Genomic DNA, 23,837 nt, shown 5'->3' on the forward strand with positions numbered 1-23,837 from the left:
AATCAGATTTTTCCTACCTTAATTCCGATTGGCTGATAGAATCCTATCAGCCAATCGGAATTGAGGGGACGCCATCTTGGATGACGTCCCTTAAAGGAGCCGTCATTCGTCGTAGTCCGTCGGTGAAGAAGGTGGTTCCGCGTCGGCGGAAGGAATATTCAAGACCCGGCTTGGAAGATGACTTCGCCCGGATAGAAGACCTCTTCAGCGCCTCTTTGAAGATGACATCAGCCGGATCGAAGACTTCTTCAGCGCCGCCTGGATGATGACTTCATCGGATGGAAGATTTCTTCAGCGCCGCTTGGAGGATTAACTTCTTCCGCTCCGGATGTCCTCTTCAGTTCCATCGGTGGCTCGGCTGAGTGAAGACGACTCAAGGTAGGATGATCTTCAGGGGATTAGTGTTAGGTTTTTGTAAGGGGGGCTTGGGTTAGATTAGGGGTATGTGGGTGGTGGGTTTTAATGTTGGGGGGGGGGGTTGTATTTTTCTTTTACAGGCAAAAGAGCTGAACTTTTTGGGGCATGCCCCCACAAATGGCCCTTTTAAGGGCTGGTAAGGTAAAAGAGCTTTGAAATTTATTTAATTTAGAATAGGGTAGGGATTTTTTTTATTTTGGGGGGGTCTGTTATTTTATTAGGGGGCTTAGATTAGGTGTAAGTAGCTTAAAATTGTTGTAATATTTTTAACATGTTTGTAACTTATTTTTTTATTTTTTGTAACTTAGCTTTTTTTATTTTTTTGTACTTTAGTTAGTTTATGTAATTGTATTTAATTGTAGTTATTTGTATGTAGTTTATTTAGTTAATTTAATGATAGTGTAGTATTAGGTTTAATTGTAACTTAGGTTAGGATTTATTTTACAGGTAATTTTGTATTTCTTTTAGCTAGGTAGTTATTAAATAGTTAATAACTATTTAATAACTATTCTAACTAGCTAAAATAAATACAAAGTTACCTGTAAAATAAATATAAATCCTAAGATAGCTATAATATAATTATTAATTACATTGTAGCTATCTTAGGGTTTATTTTACAGGTAAGTATTTATTTTTAAATAGGAATAATTTATTAAAGTATAGTGTAGTGTTAGGTGTAATTGTAACTTAGGTTTGGATTTATTTCACAGGTACATTTCTCTTTATTTTAGCTAGGTAAGCTATTAAATAGCTAATAACTATTTAATAGTTATTGTACATGGTTAAAATAAATTGAAAGTTACCTGTAAAATAAATATAAATCCTAAGATAGCTAGAATATAATTATTATTTATATTGTAGCTATATTAGGGTTTATTTTAAAGGTAAGTATTTAGTTTTAAATAGGATGCATTTAGTTAATAAGAGTTAATTTATTTATATTTATTTAATTAATATTTAAGTTAGGGGGGCGTTAGGGTTAGACTTAGGTTTAGGGGTTAATAATTTTATTACAGTGGCGGCGGTGTAGTGGGGGGCAGGATAGGGGTTAATAAATTTGTTATAGGTGGCGACGGTGTAGGGGGGGCAGGATAGGGGTTAATACATTTAATATAGGTTGCGGCGGGTTCAGGGAGCGGCGGTTTAGGGGTTAATACATTTATTATAGTTGCGGTGGGCTCCGGGAGCGGCGGTTTAGGGGTTAATATTTATAGAGTAGCTTGCGGTGGGCTCCGGGAGCGGCGGTTTAGGGGGTAATACATTTATTTAGTTGCGGCGGTGTAGGGGGTCAGATTAGTGGTGTTTAGACTCTGGGTACATGTTAGGGTGTTAGGTGCAGACATCTCCCATAGGAATCAATGGGATGTCTGTCAGCAGCGAACTTGTACTTTCGCTATGGTCAGACTCCCATTGATTCCTATGGGATCCGCCGCCTCCAGGCTGGCGCTTTGAAAACCAGGTACGCTGGGCCGTAAAAGTGCCGAGCGTGCCTGCTAGTTTTTTGATAACTAGCAAAAGTAGTCAGATTGTGCCGCACTTGTGTGCGGAACATCTGGAGTGACGTAAGAATCGATCTGTGTCGGACTGAGTCCGGCGGATCGAAGTTTACGTCACAAAATTCTACTTTTGCCGGTCTCGAGCCTTTGATAACTAAGGCGAATCAGCCGCGCCACAAATACGCTGCGGAATTCCAGCGTATTTGAGGTTGACGGCTTGATAACTAGGCCCCTAAGTATTGAGTCTAGTGGGGTAATATCTTCTGTGGGGTAATATCCTGGTTAGTTTACAATAAAGGACTATAACAAGGTTCTACCTGGTTAGTACCACTCCTTGCAATATCAATAAAAAAAAAAATAACTTCAATTTGGGTATAAAAGAAAATTTTGGGTTCATATCCCTTTAAATAAACAAAGGTGCATTTCAATAGATAAAATTGAATTGAAATAACAAAGGTGTAGATAAGCGAAGCGCTATTGATAGTGCAGCGAATGCTACCCATATCACAACCCTTCACTAAGAATAGCACACAATCTGATATTAGAAGTCCATGGTAAGAAAATAATTACCAGAGAATGTTAAGCAGCCAGCTTCCCCCCCCCCCCCCTCAATGGATTATGCGGCCACGTTAAACATCGCTCAGATTAAAAGTGATGAATTATGTGTTGTGCTCCAGCACAACACATATTAGCGCTAAGAAAGTTAGAATGACTGGAAACCCGAAGTAAAGTGTAAGGGTTACAATAAAAGTATAACCACATGTAAAACATATAAGAAAAAAAATAGTATTTCACTCATATTTACACATATTAAAAGTAATATATATATATAAATACATTTTTCAAGAGTGATTTAAAGGAATCGGTATATGACAAAAGTGCTGGACTGGGAATTGCTCAAAGGTATTTGTATGTGTGTGTGCATGTATAAATCATACTTATACATCTTTGAGCTCTTCCTTCCCGATCCAACACGTCTCATACCATATCCCTTTAAATCACTGTTACTACACATTTATTATTAATAAATATATATATATATATATATATATATATATATATATATTAAAATAACATTTTATATTGTGCTAAGAACTATTTCTTCTATTTTTTTAACACGCCTTCGGCTTAGCACACCTTCCGGTTAGTGCTCAAGCAAAAGCCAGGGCCTAAGATTTGTAGCGTGCCACATAGAATTCTGTTAGGTGAGAGATTTAGCGTAGCTTCGCTATCTGACCTCTAGATGTTAGTGTGCCTGAAGCTTTTCTGTTCGAGTGCTACCATTTAACTTTCAGCTTTTAATTTGAGTGCTAGAAAAAGAGCTAATATTTTTGCACTCAAATTTTTATTAAGATCAAAGTGTTTAAAGAGACATAAAAGTAGACTACTGCAATGCACAATATTTTTTTGCAAGCTAACGTTTTGAACTGTTCTCCAGCAGTTTTTGTAGCTCTAGATACAAAAAAATGTGTGAGTGCCCTATGGCTAGGGCGCCGATTGGAGAACAGTTTAAACCATTAGCTCACAAAAAAAAAATTATTTTGAAGTTGGCGACCGGAGTGTGGGGTATTTGAAATTTAACGCTACATTAAAAAGTAATTTAAAGCGCACCTTTATTACAACTAACAAATAAAACTCCATGTAAAATATTGCTAACATTGCAAATCTGTATAAAAGCGGAAAGGTTTCTATCACCTTAAAGGGACACTGAACCCAATTTTTTTATTTCATGATTCAGATAGAGCATGAAATTTTAAGCAACTTTCTAATTTACTCCTATTATCAAATGTTCTTCATTCTCTTGGTATCTTTATTTGAAATGCAAGAATGTATGTTTAGCTGCCGGACCATTTTTGGTGAACAACCTGGGTTGTCCTTGCTGATTGGTGGATAAATTCATCCACCAATAAAAATGTGCTTTCCAGAGTTCTGAACCATAAAAAAAAGCTTAGATGCCTCCTTTTTCATATAAAGATAGCAAGCGAACAAAGAAAAATTGATAATAGGAGTAAATTAGAAAGTTGCTTAAAATTGCATGCTCTATCTGAATCACGAAAGAAAAAATTTGGGTTCAGTGTCCCTTTAAATTTGAAAGTTGTTTAAAATTGCATGTTCTGTCTGAATTATGAACATGTAATTTTCTGCCCCTTTCAGTTCCGTTATAAAGAATTTTTTTTATTGCATTATATCCTTTGTTGCCTCTAAAAGATGACGTTTTAAAATCCATTAAAAAGATAATAATGTTATGAACATTATTGTGGCGACTGGCGACATGCTATCTCTCCCCAATGTGTTGTGGGTTCTTATCAGTCACTGAACAATCTGTTCCTAAGGTTGTGCATCATGATTTACCTCTCAAATTTAATTTAAATAATCAGCTTTCCGTTAACACGTTCATGCAGTAAATGTGAATTAATATGTTTATATTGTTGTCTTTCATGTTCATAATATTTTTTTCAATCTCCCTTTAAATCAGGGGTCAACAAATCTGTTTAAAATGTAGGAGCCAGACGGTGGTATTTGCATATAGATATATGAAGAATAGAGTTGCCACCTTTTTCTGGAAAAAAATACCAGCCATGCTCGTTAGCATACATGTGCATAAATAATTATACAGCATAACGCAGGAACTAAAGCTGCTAGGGCTGATATTAATAGAACGCTATTTTGCTTATAGGTGATGTTTCCACCTCTTATCAAATTAGCGTGCGGGAAATCAAGCACCACAGGGAGAAAAGCCGGATTTCCCACACGGCCATTGGCTAAGAGGTGAAAACGTCACCTCTCAAGCAAAATAGCGTTCTGCCGTGGGCTGCCTTAGCAGCTCAATGCAGCAACGCTTGAAACAAATAAAGGAGCTTTCAGCATGAAGTATTTTATACTTCATAAATTAAAGTCCCCTTTATTTGTTTCAATGGTCAATCCTAGCATTTCACAAACGCTAGGATTGACTTTCACTTTAAAAATACTGGGCATGTCAGTAAAATACCGGCTGGGGGTAATATTAAAGGGACAGCACACTGTCAAATTGTTTTTCCATTAATGTATTTTAAATAACTTGTTATACCAGCTGCAGAGTATAAAATATTTGAGAAATTGCATTTTCATGCTTATTTGTGTATATGAAGTAGCTGATTTTGTGCTTTGAAACCACAGCCTATTACAATGGGTTGAACTTAAAGGTAATATCAGATCTCATTATGTTATAACGTACAAGCTTCCTTATCTTTTATTTGGCTGGAACACCAAAGCTCAATACATAGAGAGAACAATGGACAAGTATTGTATTACTTAACTATCCTGCATCCCACTGAGAGTGTATCTTCTTCTGCTGGCTGTGTTTACAATAACATATACTCCAGTATCAAAACTTTCAGTATAGGTGGCTATACCACAGGCTAAATCAGCTTTTTCAAATGCTGAAATAGGAGTAAAGGAGCTACTTGTAACCAATTTAATACAAAGGGGAGACATTTTTTGGGTGAACTGTCCCTTTAATGAAGAATAACCCAAAAAAAGTTAGGAGCCAGGGGTAAAATTCTAGGAGTCAGCCTGGGTTTGTTGAGCCCTGTTTTAAATTGTAAATGCAACACAGGCAGACCACATTTCCATTTTACATTATTTTATAAAAGTGTTCATCTAAAGCAAAGGAAATAAGAAAAACAACACTCAACAGTTTTTTGTAAAGGGTTTATCTCAGGACTGCAAAACAGTGCAAATGTTGGTAACAAATGACATTTTAAAATGCTTTTAAAACATGTATTTTGTTTTCAGACCTTCTACAAAGCTGTAATTATTTTCTAATACATATATAAAAATTACTTTAATGTCCCGTTTAACAAAAGGAACATAAACAGATCATCAACAGCACTGAATGAGATTGATAAGACCCTCTGCATGCATTGTAATGAGGGGTAATCTGGTTGCTGTAATACATTCATACTAAGCAGTAAACAAGTTTGCAGAATTTGTGGCACCACATGTATATCGCCAAACCTCGCCACAAAGGAGAGTGAGGTTATCAGTCGGTTTGGAATGAGAAAAGAACTAAGGAGGGCAAAAGATGCGACCAAACACAAAGGCCATTTGAGACATTATTGGGTTGATATAGTATCTCTGTAATTCCCATCATAAAAAGGAAGAGCGATGTCCTTGCTGTATCCAAGATGGTAACAGAGGCAGTGTCAAGCTGTGATGCCAAGACCTCATTACACCCAGGCCTTGCCCTCTTGAGGACGCCTCTTTTCCACATGTGGTCGCTGTGGGGCTGTTTGGTACACAGCACGACTGTAGGGCAGGAAACAGGAGCCCAGCTGAAGACCACGTGCCAGGCGGGCATAAGCTGCAAGGCCTAGCACCAGAAGAGGCAGAAGCAGGGCGATTCCAAAGACCAGCAGGGCAGTGCAGGCAGCAGGAGTTAGGATGGGGGAGCACAGCTGTTCTGTGGGACGGCGAAACTAGTGGGCAGGGGAGAGAAAGGGAGTTAGTTTGTTCTCATATCTGTAGCTGTGGTTATATGTCTGTACAGCAACTTCACTTCAAATATTTCTCAACTTAGTTAACACATAAACATGCATATTTTATCTCCTATGTATACATTGCGATGACGTACAGCAGACAAGCGCTAGGTGGTACAACTGTGTAATGCAAGAGTCAAAGTGGGTTTATCTACGTGTATATGTGTGTGTATATACAGTATATATATATATATATATATATATATATATATATGTGTGTGTGTGAGTGTATATATATATATATATATGTGTGTGTATTATCATCAGAAATAGTTATATTATGCCCAAGTCTAAAAAAACGCATCTGTAAATAAAATGTATGTCTGTCAGTCTGCCTATCTATTTATATATCTATCAGTCCATATCGCTATCTGTCTGTTTGTTAGTATCTATTTCAGAGCTTGACAAATTTGTTCAAAATCTAGGAGGTGGCCCATGAATTTAGGAGCCAGAAACTATTGGCCATTCCCATGATACTTATAAATAAGTACAACCCCTGAAATATATATATTTTTTTCTCTATCTACTGTATATATCTATCTCTTTTTATCTATATATCTATCTAACTATATATAATCTGCAATAAGCTAAATTTTAGGTGGGGCTGGTGGCAGTCAGAAATGGGCGACACCCACGGGTGTCTTTGGGACTCAGACCAAGGACCTAATTTTAAGGCATCAGTGGCTCTGTGATGCTTGGGTTTGTCAAGCCCTGATTTATCTATGCCTGTCTATCATCTGTCTGTCCTTCTATCTATATCAGTCTCAATTTTATTTGGATGAAATTAATATAAATTTCCTTCCTATGATGAATAAACATCTTCTCGTATGTATAGTAGAAGAGGAGCGTCTTTATCTATGTGTCCCATGGCGTAGCTGTTCTTGGGGAGGGATTGGGTACATTAGGTTTCATTAAGGGAAATGGGACATAAATGTTAGAAGGGCTAGGAAGCCAAACTCGGTACCATTTTACACATTATGAGACGATTGGCAGCTTTGTTGTATTAACATACAGACTCTAACTCCTATATTATTCTGTGAAGCCCATTCCTTAAAGGGACACTGCTCTATAAATATCTTTCCCCTTAAAGTGATTGTAAACTGAAAGCAACGTCTACTTCTCATTTGATCCTAAAATAAAAATAAACATGAATTTAAGTCATGAAAAATTACGATTTTTTTTTTATGACGATAATTGCGTGGTCCAAGTAAATCCATGGCGTTTTGGCATTTTCGCATCGGGTAGAAAAAAAATTCATTTAATTTGCGCATGCGTTAGTGACGTCATGCAGCTTCTGATCATTCCTTACTCGAAAGCGTTTAACTTTGAAGAAATCTGCCCACAGTTCATTTGAATATTAGCGCTGTCAGAATATTCTTAAGTTAACACTAAGTTTCATCCAAATATTTACTACGCTGAATATCTATATTCCAATGAACTGTGGGCAGATTTCTTCAAAGTTAAACTACGCATGCGAGTAAGGAACGATCAGAGGCTGCATGATGTCACTAACGCATGCGCAAATTAAATTAATTTATTTTCTACCCGATGCGAAAATGCCAAAACGCCATGGATTTACTTGGACCACGCAATTATCGTCATCAAAAAAAAATCGTTTGTCTCAGGGCTGTCGGCGGATCGCAATAAATAAAGTTATTAATAGTTAAAATTAAAAATTTTCATGACTTAAACTCATGTTTATTTTTATTTTAGGATCGTATGAGAAGTAGACATTGCTTTCAGTTTACCATCACTTTAATGTGTTCCAAATGACTTGTTATACCTAATGCATTAGGCATTACATGGTAAATAGTTCCTTCGTGTTTATTTTTATACTTGAAAAAGCTGGTTTTATTAATTAAAACCATCACCTGTTGTCCTCAAGGACATGTCCATACAAATGGACTGAGCCTGCAGGTAAAGCAGAACTGCTAATGTTATTTATATTGCCACAACTGGGAAATGAATTAGTGCTGTTGTCTCCTGTGTACATAGCTTTTTTACAGAAAATATGTTTGCTATTCATATTTTCGGTGTAGATAGTGGTCTCTACAGGCAAAATTGCTATTTCAAACAACAAAATAAAGGTAAATGATTTGTTTGCAAACAATCAAATACACTCCAGCAGGTAAAATGAACCATTGGGAACACATTCAAGGGAAGAAAATTATAGAGTAGTATAATGTCCTTTTAAAAGGGTATTAGACAGTAAATAAATGGTAGATATAATTATGTATTTAAACCAAAAAATATCCTGAGAGTACTATAAAGAGATATATTTAAAAAAAAAAAAAGATGGTAGTTGGTTAAATATTGAAGATATAAGTCTAAAGGTTTAGTTCCTATAAAATACTTTTAGTTTCTATAAAGTAATGGGCCATGTTGGAAACTAGGTTTTCCCTTATCTATAGCTTTTGCTGAGGTCAATTAGACACACATATTAAGTAGGCAATAAAAAAACACAGACTTTGTAACATATAAGATTGTACCTATGTAACATGGATCCCACACACCACATTGTTTGCACAATTTTATTTCCTTTTTATTTGTCCCTAACTGTATTTAGCAAAAGAGATAGATTAGGGGAAACGTAGGTTCCAACCTGTTGGTGCCCATTATTTTACAAAAAGTGGAATTGAGAAAACATACATAATTAAATTGAACTGTTTAATAGTGTTTTGAAGTGAAATCCTCTGAGATTTTGACTTGATCAGCTCATTTATAACCTTTTCTAACAGCAGGGGGATTAGATAAGAACAGGCTTTTCAGCCTAGTATAATTTACTGGCAACAAACATGGGGGAATTTATTACTTTATAAAAGCTAAAACTTTATACTTATTTCATCAACAATTAAAACATTAATATAATTTTAGAAATGCATGTACATATTATACTCAGGCTAATCTTTGCACTGAATATATCATAATGTCTAGTTTTTTTTATTGTTTAGTATCTCTTTAAAGGGATAGTAAACATCTTAAAATTGTATATAAAATGTTTAGTTATGCATAATGAAAAAACTTTGCAAAATTCTTTCACTTTTTATTCTGCTCCCTTTTCATGTAATTTATCTCTGAAAACTGAGGATTTTCTAATTCTCAGAACTTGAAGTGCACCCTGCGGACTTCTTAATGCTAAGCTTCCTAGTTCCTACATACCTTTCCCTAATTGGCTTGGACTGAAAGCAACTGCAAAACAATGTACTTTATACTAACATTATAGCTGTGCCTAGCCTTGTCAGCAGACTAAAGTCCATGATTGTTTCCTCCAAAAAGGCAAATGGTGGTTGGAGTTTGGCTATTGAAAAACAATTGCAGTAAAAATTATGTTAATTGTTTCACACACACACACACACACACATATATATATATATATATATATATATGGCATAAGTGTTGTGGGTTGTATTATTTTTTCAGAATTCAGTGCATTAACTACAATGTCACTAAAAGCTGTGATTATATGTTTCAAATATTTGTGTTACTAAGTATTTCTTGCAATTAAAATATAATTTGTGCTGTTTAATAATATTTATTTATGATATGAAATTGATATTGGATTACATGAGATCCCCTAATGCTTCAATAGCAGAGTTGTGAGCAGATCGGCAAGGAGATAAAGCAGTAGTTAATTCAGTTGTAGAGCACAAGTAACAAATTGTTCCTATGTACGTGTGGATAATATTATAAAGACAGTATTTCATTAAAAATACGATGCATTATTATTTCACATTTATATAATACACATATTACCAAACAATTGTTATATAGAGCTATAACATTGCTCACACGTGCACACACACATAGGTATGCGTCTATATGAGCAATCACACTATTTAGATAGACTTGTGTACTCACCTTTGGATGGCACAGGAACCCATAGACCAGCATGGCACCAGCGGGAGCTAAGGCACCTCCACAAAGGGCAATGAAGATCAACAAATTTGAGACTCCTACTAACAGGTTGTGAGCAGTGATCAGCACAGCACAGGCCCAACAATCCAATGGTTCTCTAGGCTTGCGGGGAGCTGGTGTATATGGAGGTGGCATGGTAGGAGCATCATCACCAGCCACTGCCAGGCTCACATCTGAGTGAGACATCTCACTACAAGTCTCTGTGTATGTTCTGAAGACTGTGTATGTGTCTGTCAATGTATAGAACTAACTCAATTATTATCCCTGATCTGGGTTTTCTTTCCTATTTCATCCTTCCCATCACTTTTCCTTCTCTCTACTCAATCAGGTTATTGCACTGTCCCATACATCCTTTCTTCAGTAAATTCTCTTCTTGCTCTCAATTCCATCTTCTCCTCCCCCTCCTCTTATCTAGGAATGCAGCATCCCTCACTCCCCCTATTACTATATCTAAAGTTGATGGAATGTGAAGACCACCAACCCCCCTCATAACAGCCCCCGACAGTGTGAAAGCTCCCCAGATCCATATCAAAGCTATCCCCTATTCTAAGCAAACTGTGTAATATATATTTGTACACAGACAACAGGTATGCTTCTATATGTTTTTATATGTTACATGTGCTTTGGATACAGAATTTACCCAGACTAAGAAAGACATTTAGTTACTCAACTTATTTCTTCTAATAAATCCTATGCTAAAATAACAAGAGTTTTGCAGTAAGTAGTGAAACCTTTTAGTGTATGCACACTGCCTTTTTGAGGAAACTTTACAAAGGTTGTCCCCTAAAAATGTATCACCACTTACTGCAATACGTTTGATATTTGGGAATCTGAATTCCTGGACTAACAGGGCTATTCCAATCAACATTGTTATAAATTCTAAAGAACTTTACAGAATTAAGACAAATAATTATTGAAGGGAAAGCAAAAGTAAAGGGAAATAAAGCTACAATAAGAAATTGAAATATTCTTGTCTATACATGATCAGTCTGCAAAGGGGTCAAACACATTTTTAAAGTCAGCTCAACACCAGCAATGCTCCACTGGTCTGGAACTGAACATGATTAATAGGAAAATGTGAGCGCTGCTATACCTGACTCCATAGTCTCAATACTAAGGAAAACGTGTGCACTACTGTATCTGTATCTGACTCTATAGTTTAATACTAAGGAAAATGTGAGCACTACTATATCTGTATCTGACTCTATAGTTTAATACTAAGGGAAATGTGTGCACTACTATATCTGTACCTGACTCTATAGTTTAATACTAAGGGAAATGTGTGCACTACTATATCTGTATCTGACTCTATAGTTTAATACTAAGGAGAATGTGTGCACTACAATATCTGTATCTAACTCTTTAGTTTAATACTAAGGAAAATGTGTGCACTACTAAATCTGTATCTGACTCTATAGTTTAATACTAAGGAAAATGGGTGCACTACTATATCTGTATCTGACTCTATAGTTTAATACTAAGGGAAATGGGTGCACCACTATATCTGTATCTGACTCTACCAATCGGATTGAACTTGAATCTGATTGGCTGATTCAATCAGCCAATCAGATTTTTCCTACCTTAATTCCGATTGGCTGATAGAATCCTATAAGCCAATCGGAATTCGACGGACGCCATCTTGGATGATGTAATTTAAAGGAACCTCATTCGTCGGGAAGTCGTCGTGCCAGATGGATGTTCCGCGTCGGAGGGGCGAAGAAAGAAGATTGAAGATGCTGCTTGATTGAAGACATAGCCCGGATGGAAGACTTCTGCTCTGCCGCTTGATTGAAGACATCGCCCGGATGGAAGACTTCTTCTTTGCCGCTTGATTAAAGACATCGCCCGGATGGAAGACTTCTTCTTTGCTGCTTGATTGAAGACATCGCCCGGATGGAAGACTTCTTCTCTGCCGCTTGATTGAAGACATCGCCCGGATCGGATGAAGAGTTCGGCCCGGCTGGGGGAAGACAAGGTAGGAGATCTTCAGGGGGGTAGTGTTAGGTTTATTTAAGGGGGGTTTGGGTTAGAGTAGGGGTATGTGGGTGGAGTAGGGGTATGTGGGTGGTGGGTTGTAATGTTGGGGGGTGGTATTGTGTTTTTTTTTACAGGCAAAAGAGCCGATTTCTTTGGGGCATGCCCCGCAAAAAGCCCTTTTAAGGGCTGGTAAGGTAATAGAGCTGTTAACTTTTTAAATTTAGATTAGGGTAGGGAAATGTTTTTATTTTGGGGGGCTTTGTTATTTTATTAGGGGTCTTAGAATAGGTGTAATTAGCTTAAAATTCTTGTAATCTTTTTTTATTTTTTGTAATTTAGTGTTTGTTTTTTTTGTAATTTAGTTTAGTTTAATTGTATTTTAGTTTAGATATTTGTAGTTTATTTAATTTATTGATAGTGTAGGTGTATTTGTAACTTAGGTTATGATTTATTTTACAGGTAAACTGGTAATTATTTTAACTAGGTAGCTATTAAATAGTTATTAACTATTTAATAGCTATTGTACCTAGTTAAAATAAATACCAAGTTACCTGTAAAATAAATATAAACCCTAAAATAGCTACAATGTAATCATTAATTACATTGTAGCTATCTTAGGGTTTATTTTATAGGTAAGTATTTAGATTTAAATAGGAATATTTTAATTAATAATATTAATATTAATTAGATTTATTTTAATAAAAATTTAGTTAGGGATGTTAGAGTTAGATAGGGTTATTATACTTAATATATATATATATAATATAATAACGATATTAACTATATTAACCCTAATATAATTAGGGTTAATATAGTTAATATATATAATATAATAACTATATTAACTATATTAACCCTAATATAATTAGGGTTAATATAGCTGGCGGCGGTGTAGGGGGATTAGATTAGGGGTTAATCTATTTAATATAGGTGGCAGCGGTGTAGGGGGATTAGATTAGGGGGTAATACATTTATTATAGGTGGCGGCGGTGTAGGGGGATTTAGATTAGATGCAAAAGAGCTGATTACTTTGTGACAATGCCCCGCAAAAAGCCCTTTTAAGGGCTGGTAAAAGAGCTGATTTCTTTGGGGCATGCCCCGCAAAAATCCCTTTTAAGGTCTGGCAATAGAGCTGCTACTTTAGGGCAATGTCACGCAAAAGGCCCTTTTAAGGGCTGGTAATAGAGGTGATTACTTTAGGGGGATTAGATTAGGGGTTAATGTATTTAATATAGCTGGCGGCGGTGTAGGGGGATTAGATTAGGGGTTAATTAATTTAATATAGCTGGCGGCGGGGTAGGGGGATTAGATTAGGGGTTAATTAATTTAATATAGCTGGCGGCGGGGTAGGGGGATTAGATTAGGGGTTAATTAATTGAATATAGCTGGCGGCGGGGTAGGGGGATTAGATTAGGGGTTAATTAATTTAATATAGCTGGCGGCGGGGTAGGGGGATTAGATTAGGGGTTAATTAATTTAATATAGCTGGCGGCGGTGTAGGGGGATTAGATTAGGGGTTAATACATTTAATATAGCTTGCGGCGGTGTAGGGGGAATAGATTAGGGGTTAATTATTTTAATATAGCTGGCGGCGGGGTAGGAGCTCACATTAGGAGGTATTTAATGTAGCTGGTGACGGTGTAGGGGGATCACATTAGGGGGTTATACTTTTAATGTAGGTGGCGGCGGGGTCCGGGAGCGGCGGTTTAGGGGTTAAATACTTTATTAGGGATTGCCGCGGGGGATCGCGGTTGACAGGTAGATAGACATTGCGCATGCGTTAGGTGTTAGGTTTTATTTAGCAGTTCGCGGTTGACAGGTAGATAGACATTGCGCATGCGTTAGGTGTTAGGTTTTATTTTGCAGGTAGTTTAGGGAGTTACGGGGCTCCAATACACAGCGTAAGGCTTACTACGGCTGCAATTTGTGGCAAGGTGAAAATGGAGTAAGATTTCTCCATTTTCGCCACGTAAGTCCTTACGCTGTATATTGGATACCAAACTGTGCGGGTTTGGTATACCTGTCTATGGCCCAAAAAACTACGGGCGAAGGCAGAAATATACGAGCGTAACTTCTAGGTTACGCCGTATATAGGATACCAAACCCTCGCAAATTGTGACGTTGCCGGCTTCTGCGGACGACGCTGTATATCGGATCGAGGCCCAGATTTGGAACCACTAACATACAGGACTCGAAAGGGAACTTCCTTGAATCTTAAGCTGATTGGTTGAGATGACGATTAAGTAAGCAAGTTTATACTTATCCGATTTACAAAATTTAAAATCCAAAATCCATAACAGCACTATTGAGCTCATTAAATTTGACACAGTAATTGCATTTATCGATATAGGAAAGTCGGATGAGGATAACATTGGAGGAATTTGACATTGTTATTTCTGTGAGTCCTATTCTGGTTACACCGGAAGAGGAACATTTGATTACCTGTATAAAAAGCACCTGTGTAATCCAAGGGCAGCACTTTCAACTTTTATTGCTCTTGAGAAAGACGAGTTCATTATTGAAAGGCGTAGAGCCATTTTATGAGAGCTTTTTTTATCTGTCCACAGTGACATGTTTTAATAAATGTTTGTGTTTGTAACCTTTGGAATTTTCACATTGCTACTATAAGCACCCTGGGAGGAGCCGGATTCCGATTATTTCGGAGTGAGTATACTGCGCATTATACACACTGCTAAATACAACACATTTCAGTGTAAATTCTATCATTTGCAGTTGTGCCTATACCAGGAGAGATTAGACAGAAATTCCTCAACATATGGTTTACATGTTTTACACAAATAAAAAGCCAAGTTCTTTATTCCTCAGCTTTAATTGGAGCATCAGAAAAGCACACCCTAAAGACCTGCGCCTCTACACCAACTATCCACTTGACTGTAGGCAAGACACACTTGTCTATGACACCATCTGAACCAAATAAGTTTATCTTGGTCTCATCAGACCACAGGACATGGTTCCAGTAATCCATGTCCTTAGTCTGCTTGTCTTCAGCAAAACTGTTTGCGGGCTTGCTTGTGCATCATCTTTAGATGAGGCTTCCTTCTGGGATGACAGCCATGCAGACCAATTTGATGCAGTGTGCAGCGTATGGTCTGAGCACTGACAGGCTGACCCCCCACACCTTCAATGCTGGATACACACAGTGACTGCAGGATATCACTGATACACATAGGGAATATACCTGCTATATACACACAGTGACTGCAGGATGTCACTGATACACATAGGGAATATACCTGCTATATACACACAGTGACTGCAGGATATCACTGATACACATAGGGAATATACCTGCTATATACACACAGTCACTGCAGGATGTCACTGATACATATAGGGAATATACCTGCTATATATTACATTAATGGTTCCATACCCCTTTTATTGCTACCTTGGTATAAAATACAGTTGTAAATGACATTTGATGATGTACAACTAACTTTGCTGGCATTATGTACATCCTATTTGAAGCAAGATGCTGTCTGTTTTGGAAAAATCCCAAAAGTTCAGAAAATGTTACCTTTTGTTAAGTCATTGGCTCCTTTATCTTTCACTGCTGAGTATTTCTAACTTATTGATATATTGCTGCAGATAGACATTGCTGTAAGCCATGTATCTGTATTTCCTCTCTAATGCAAATGCACAAGTGTACCACCCCCTTCTCACACACAATCTAGAGCCCAGGAATGAAGTGGTTTCTCATGCAGGGGGGTAGCATGCGGTAGATGACCTGAGAGCAGGACTTTTATGGAAACTCACAGTGGCCAGCCTGAGACGTAACTGCAGCCAAACTGCATCCAGACTGATGAGAGGAGCAGAGCTCAGCAGCACAGGATTACAGACAGATTATTCCTACCCAGGCCCAAGAGAACACTGAGCTCACCTTTACACCCCAGCCTCCCAACAGTTAACATTCCTCTCAGTCCTCTGAGTCCTGACAATTTGTAGTCAAGAAATATATAGCCACTAAGGCTAAGCCGCTGCCACAACCGACATCCCTTTCCTCTCCTCCCCAAATTACTTACTGGTCCAGGCTTCAATATACAGTCACGGGCAGGGCAGGCACCAGGCACGACGCGCTAGAGACAGTCCTCAGGCTCAGGCTCTTCCCCCACTTATTGCTCCCTCAGTCCCTCCTGACCTGGGTGCTGGGAGTGGGAGGAGTTAGGACCCGCCTGCGCCGTGCTAGTGGTGTAAACTGTAGAGTCGGATAAACAGTAGATTACATTTACACACACTTACAGGAAGCGCCGGCGGCACAGACTGAGACTCACAGACCGTGACGACTCAGACGACACTGACAAAGTGACAAACAATGGAAGTTCACACTTGCATTGATTGAGACTGAGAGTGACTCAAGACAGAACAGCAGGGTTGCTAAAATCGCCGCTGGAGTCTGGGACTGTCACAACAGTCTACTGTCTGGTGGAGGCTTTTGCGCCCCCCATAATTTTGCGCCCGGGGCAACCGTCCCTGTGGCCCCCCCACGCTACGCCACTGACTGCAGGATTTCACTGATACACACAGGCAATATACCTGCTATATACAAACAGTGACTGTAGGATGTCACTGATACACACAGGCAATATACCTGCTATATACACACAGTGACTGCAGGATGTCACTGATACACATAGGGAATATACCTGCTATATACACACAGTGACTGCAGGATGTCACTGTTACACATAGGGAATATACCTGTTATATACACACAGTGACTGTAGGATTTCACTGATACATATAGGCAGTGTAACTGCTATATACATACAGTGACTGCAAGATGTTACTGATACACATAGTGAATATACCTGATATATACACACAGTGACTGCAGGATGTCACTGATACACATAGGGAATATACCTGCTATATACACACAGTAACTGCAGGATGTCACTGATACACATAGGGAATATACCTGCTATATACACACAATGACTTCAGGATGCCACTGATGCACATAGGGAATATACCTGCTATATACACACAGTGACTGTAGGATGTCACTGATACACATAGGGAATATACCTGCTATATACACACAGTGACTGCAGGATGTTACTAATACACATAGGGAATATACCTGCTATATACACACAGTGACTGCAGGATGTCACTGATACACATAGGGAATATACCTGCTATATACACACAGTGACTGCAGGATGTCACTGATACATATAGGGAATATACCTGCTATATACACACAGTGACTGCAGGATGTCACTGATACACATAGGGAATATACCTGCTATATACACACAGTGACTGCAGGATGTCACTGATACATATAGGGAATATACCTGCTATATGCACACAGTGACTGCAGGATGTCACTGATACATATAGGGAATATACCTGTTATATACACACAGTCACTGCAGGATGTCACTGATACATATAGGGAATATGAAACACACACAGATGCAGATGCTGCACTTTGTAACTAAACCACTGATTCAATGCAAATAATGTAGCTTAGCTGATACAATGAGTGGATATCATGTAGCTTGTAACAGGTGCTCTGAACAAAACCGTAATCAATGTAGCATGCAGTCAGTGGAAGTAATCAGTTGTAACAAACTGAGGGTAGAATCATACAGCGTTCGGGTGTGGTGATAAGTAAAGTTCAAATAAACACAGGTTTCAGCATGTAGACTGAAATTAAAGTAAAGCAGGTTAATCTCACCACTCTTGTCGCCGACTGATCTTTCGCTCAGGCTGTCCCATGAAAGGTAAGGATCCACTCCTCCGGCATCCAAAAGCAAAAGCTCAGATAAACAATAAAGGTTACCTTTTAGTGGGACAAATTGCAGCCGCAGGGTTTGTGCAAGTAAAAAATGATATCTTTATTGTAAGATCATAGACAGGGTGTCAAACAAACTCAGGGGTACATTGAAACAATGGCAAACGTCCGACGCGTTTCCTGCCCGGAGGCACTTCGTCAGGGACTGAACTTGTATAAACATTAAACAACTTAAAAAGGCTTGTCTGCCTACGTCACAATGAGAGCACCTGTGTACTTCAATTAAAGGGACAGAATAGTACTGTCAATGGAAACGGATTAATGCTCGGTCAAAATAAGAACCTTTTTAAAGGGCTTAGCATAAGTTAAAATTGGATTCTAAGTAATAAATGTGTATGAATCTTGTATCAATGTAAATTACTTATGGGAATGCAATATAAACGTATAATGACCGTGCTAGCATGTTGTTGATTATATCAGTACACAGTTAATAAGATGTTAAAATAAAATAAAATAACATTGCTCCGTAGGTAGACAAAAAGAAATGTCAATAAAAATAAGTTGAAAAGAAAAATGTAGAATAAAATCTCTAAACTAATTGTTATAGCAATGTACTGCAGACTCTCAGAGGAAATGGGAGTTGATTCTAATATCAAACTTTCAAAGAGTGAAATAAGTAAAATCTCATACGTAATTTCAATAATATTGGTAAGATACACGTAAACTATATTGGTACCAGGGATATAGTTATATGCATGTAGCAGACAACTGGAAATGGGAGATACTAAACAAAAACAACTTTTGATACATTTAACTGATGTTATTTGATCAATTCCTCCGTTAACTAAGATATTAAGTTACATTGAGCATTAGGACACAAAGGGCAAGGGGTGTAACTTCGTGAAGAAAATGTGATGTTAAAATTCAATGTCTATGATCTTACAATAAAGATATCATTTTTTACTTGCACAAACCCTGCGGCTGCAATTTGTCCCACTAAAAGGTAACCTTTATTGTTTATTGCATATAGGGAATATACCTGCTATATACACACAGTGACTGCAGGATGTCACTGATACACATAGGGAATATACCTGCTATATGCACACAGTGACTACAGGATATCACTGAAACACATAGGGAATATACCTGCTATATACACACAGTGACTGCAGGATGTCACTGATACACATAGGGAATATACCTGCTATATACACACAGTGACTGCAGGATGTCACTGATACACATAGGGGATATACCTGCTATATACACACAGTGACTGCAGGATGTCACTGATACAGATAGGGAATATACCTGCTATAAACACACAGTGACTGCAGGATGTCACTGATACACATAGGGGATATACCTGCTATATACACACAGTGACTGCAGGATGTCACTTATACACATAGGGAATATACCTGCTATATACACACAGTGACTGCAGGATGTTACTGATACACATAGGGAATATACCTGCTATATACACACAGTGACTGCAGGATGTCACTGATACACATAGGGAATATACCTGCTATATACACACAGTGAATGCAGGATGTTACTAATACACATAGGGAATATACCTGCTATATACACACAGTGACTGCAGGATGTCACTGATACACATAGGGAATATACCTGCTATATACACATAGTGACTGCAGGATGTCACTAATACACATAGGGAATATACCTGCTATATACACACAGTGACTGCAGGATGTCACTGATACACATAGGGAATATACCTGCTATATACACACAGTGACTGCAGGATGTCACTGATACACATAGGGAATACACCTGCTATATACACACAGTGACTACAGGATGTCACTGATACACACAGGGAATATACCTGCTATAAACAAACAATGACTGCAGGATGTCACTGATACACATAGGGAATACACCTGCTATATACACACAATGACTGCAGGATGTCACTGATACACACAGGGAATATACCTACTATATACACACAGTGACTGCAGGATGTCACTGATACACATAAGGAATATACCTGCTATAAACAAACAATGACTGCAGGATATCACTGATACACATAGGGAATATACCTGCTATATACACACAGTGACTGCAGGATGTCACTGATACACATAGGCAATATACCTGCTATATACACACAGTGACTGCAGGATGTCACTGATACACATAGGGAATATACCTGCTATATACACACAGTGACTACAGGATGTCACTGATACACATAGGGAATATACCTGCTATATACACACAGTGACTGCAGGATGTCACTGATACACACAGGGAATATACCTGCTATAAACAAACAATGACTGCAGGATGTCACTGATACACATAGGGAATATACCTGCTATATACACACAATGACTGCAGGATGTCACTGATACACACAGGGAATATACCTGCTATATACACACAGTGACTGCAGGATTTCACTGATACACACAGGCAATATAGCTGCTATATACACACAGTGACTGCAGGATGTCACTGATACACACAGGGAATATACCTGCTATATACACACAGTGACTGCAGAATGTCACTGATACACATAGGGAATATACCTGATATATACACACAGTGACTGCAGGATGTCACTGATACACATAGGGAATATACCTGCTATATACACACAATGACTGCAGGATGTCACTAATACACATAGGGAATATACCTGCTATATACACACAATTACTGCAGGATGTCACTGATACACATAGGGAATATACCTGCTATATACACACAGTGAATGCAGGATGTCACTGATACACATAGGAAATATACCTGCTATATACACACAGTGACTGCAGGATGTTACTGATACACATAGGAAATATACCTACTATATACACACAGTGACTGCAGGATGTTACTGATACACATAGGGAATATACCTGCTATATACATACAATGACTGCAGGATATCACTGATACACATAGGGAATATACCTGCTATATACACACAGTGACTGCAGGATGTCACTGATACACATATGGAATATACCTGCTATATACACACAGTGACTGCAGGATTTCACTGATACACACAGGCAATATACCTGCTATATACACACAGTGACTGTAGGATGTCACTGATACACACAGGCAATATACCTGCTATATACACACAGTGACTGCAGGATGTCACTGATACACATAGGGAATATACCTGCTATATACACACAGTGACTGCATGATGTCACTGATACACATAAGGAATATACCTGCTATATACACACAGTGACTGCAGGATGTCACTGATACACATAGGGAATATACCTGCTATATACACACAGTGACCGCAGGATGTCACTGATACACATAGGGAATATACCTGCTATATACACACAGTGACTGCAGGATGTCACTGATACACACAGGGAATATACCTGCTATATGCACACAGTGACTGCAGTATGTCACTGATACACACAGGGAATATACCTGTTATATACACACAGTCACTGCAGGATGTCACTGATACATATAGGGAATATACCTGCTATATACACACAGTGACTGCAGGATGTCACTGATACACACAGGGAATATACCTGCTATATACACACAGTGACTGCAGGATTTCACTGATACACACAGGCAATATAGCTGCTATATACACACAGTGACTGCAGGATGTCACTGATACACACAGGGAATATACCTGCTATATACACACAGTGACTGCAGAATGTCACTGATACACATAGGGAATATACCGGATATATACACACAGTGACTGCAGGATGTCACTGATACACATAGGGAATATACCTGCTATATACACACAATGACTGCAGGATGTCACTGATACACATAGGGAATATACCTGCTATATACACACAGTGAATGCAGGATGTTACTGATACACATAGGGAATATACCTGCTATATACACACAGTGACTGCAGGATGTTACTGATACACATAGGGAATATACCTGCTATATACATAATTAATTAAATGCCCTATCCTCCTGGCTTGCTGGAAAACTTTAATAACTGGAGCCATAAAACTGGCTCAACACATAACTATGTACAAATAATAACTGGAGCCATAGAACTGACTCAACAACATAACTATGTACAACTATAACTCTTAAATAACTTTGCATAAAACTGTAATACTTGAATAACCACGCAGACACAGATATATGGGAAAAGACCCGAAGGTCGCATTTATTGTAGAACGTGAGAACCGGCTGGACTCAACGGGGCCAGCTAAAACATGTGGCGGCAATCTAGTTAGGAGTAGGAACCCCCTGCTAGGAAGAATGGACCGCGCCCGTGAATGCCCACACAAGCGGAGCACAGCTGCCGCAGAAGCTTAGGGAGTTCTTGGCATCTTAGAATGGGAGGGATCCCAGGCGCGCGCCTGCAGAGATCACCCTCCCCTGGGCAGCCGTCACTCTACCTCTGATGGCAAACCGGGGCGCGGACCAACCGCCTAACCAGGGTGTAAAGTAACGATCTCCGAACCAGTAGGACCAGGTGTGACTAGACGCGTCTCCATGCCACTACCTGGGGAGTCAAAAACGACCGTCCTTGGACTTAAGGAAACAAGCCGCGTAGCTCTCATCCAGCCTCGGACACCTAGCTGAAACACCCTGGTGATGTAGCAGCCTAAAGATTGCCGTATGAACAAGTTCAGGGAGGGAGGGAGGGACGCTGTGAAGACGAGCTGGAAAAGAGGGTTTGGGCCTTGGGAGCTGACTACTTAAAGGTAAGCTAAACCCCACCCTCACTAATGCAACATTGTTGCAACCTTCACAGCAGCACACTCCTAAGGGCCTTAATTATTATGGTCGTTCTGGGCTATGCTGCCCTCCACTGTCTTAATTAATTAAATGCCCTATCCTCCTGGCTTGCTGGAAAACTTTAATAACTGGAGCCATAAAACTGGCTCAACACATAACTATGTACAAATAATAACTGGAGCCATAGAACTGACTCAACAACATAACTATGTACAACTATAACTCTTAAATAACTTTGCATAAAACTGTAATACTTGAATAACCACGCAGACACAGATATATGGGAAAAGACCCGAAGGTCGCATTTATTGTAGAACGTGAGAACCGGCTGGACTCAACGGGGCCAGCTAAAACATGTGGCGGCAATCTAGTTAGGAGTAGGAACCCCCTGCTAGGAAGAATGGACCGCACCCGTGAATGCCCACACAAGCGGAGCTCAGCTGCCGCAGAAGCTTAGGGAGTTCTCGGCATCTTAGAATGGGAGGGATCCCAGGCGCGCGCCTGCAGAGATCACCCTCCCCTGGGCAGCCGTCACTCTACCTCTGATGGCAAACCGGGGCACGGACCAACCGCCACAAGAGATAGCCCAACAGGCTCACCTCTTGCCACCACACCTATAGATGATTAAGTATAGCACGCCTCAAATTACAAAGGAACAGGTCAATGCCCCTCTCAGAGAGGTGCACCCCGTCCCTTCTGTAGAGGCACCTCTCAGCCGTTGATATGTTCCCATGTTCCACAACAAACCCTCCTGACTGCCCTAAGAAAATCCTCACTTCTCTGTTAATTTTCTTGCGGACCTGAAAAGCTGCGCGATGAGACTGCATATGGCGCCATTCTATCCTGGGGATGATGTTAGACCATCCTATCCTGACTTGGGGAATCCATGCCTGAATCGTGCGCAGATCCGACTGAATAACCGCACTGAGCTGCTTGCACGGTAGGAGCCCCATATCATTTCCACCTGCGTGGATGATA

At 38.9% G+C, this 23,837-nt stretch overlaps 1 protein-coding gene across 1 annotated transcript; it reads right to left on the minus strand.

Moving 5' to 3' along the window:
- Nucleotides 1-6,121: 6,121 nt before the first annotated feature.
- On the minus strand, nucleotides 6,122-10,531 carry TMEM88 (transmembrane protein 88). The gene is made up of 2 exons (XM_053716129.1): nucleotides 10,289-10,531; nucleotides 6,122-6,370 (listed from the first exon to the last, which is right to left on the minus strand). Exons 1-2 carry the CDS (start codon nucleotides 10,529-10,531, stop codon nucleotides 6,122-6,124), a joined length of 492 nt encoding a protein of 163 aa, XP_053572104.1.
- Between the last annotated feature and the right edge of the window lie 13,306 nt (nucleotides 10,532-23,837).

Source organism: Bombina bombina, chromosome 6 (genome assembly GCF_027579735.1).
Source record: "Bombina bombina isolate aBomBom1 chromosome 6, aBomBom1.pri, whole genome shotgun sequence".
In the NCBI taxonomy this organism is placed as follows: Eukaryota; Metazoa; Chordata; class Amphibia; order Anura; family Bombinatoridae; genus Bombina; species Bombina bombina.

Coding starts and splice junctions, on each gene's coding strand:
- TMEM88 (XM_053716129.1), bottom strand. CDS start 10,531: ATGTCTCACTCAGATGTGAGCCTGGCAGTGGCTGGTGATGATGCTCCT. Junction 6,371..10,288: donor GGTTCCTGTGCCATCCAAAG/GTGAGTACACAA, acceptor CCTGCCCACTAG/TTTCGCCGTCCCACAGAACA.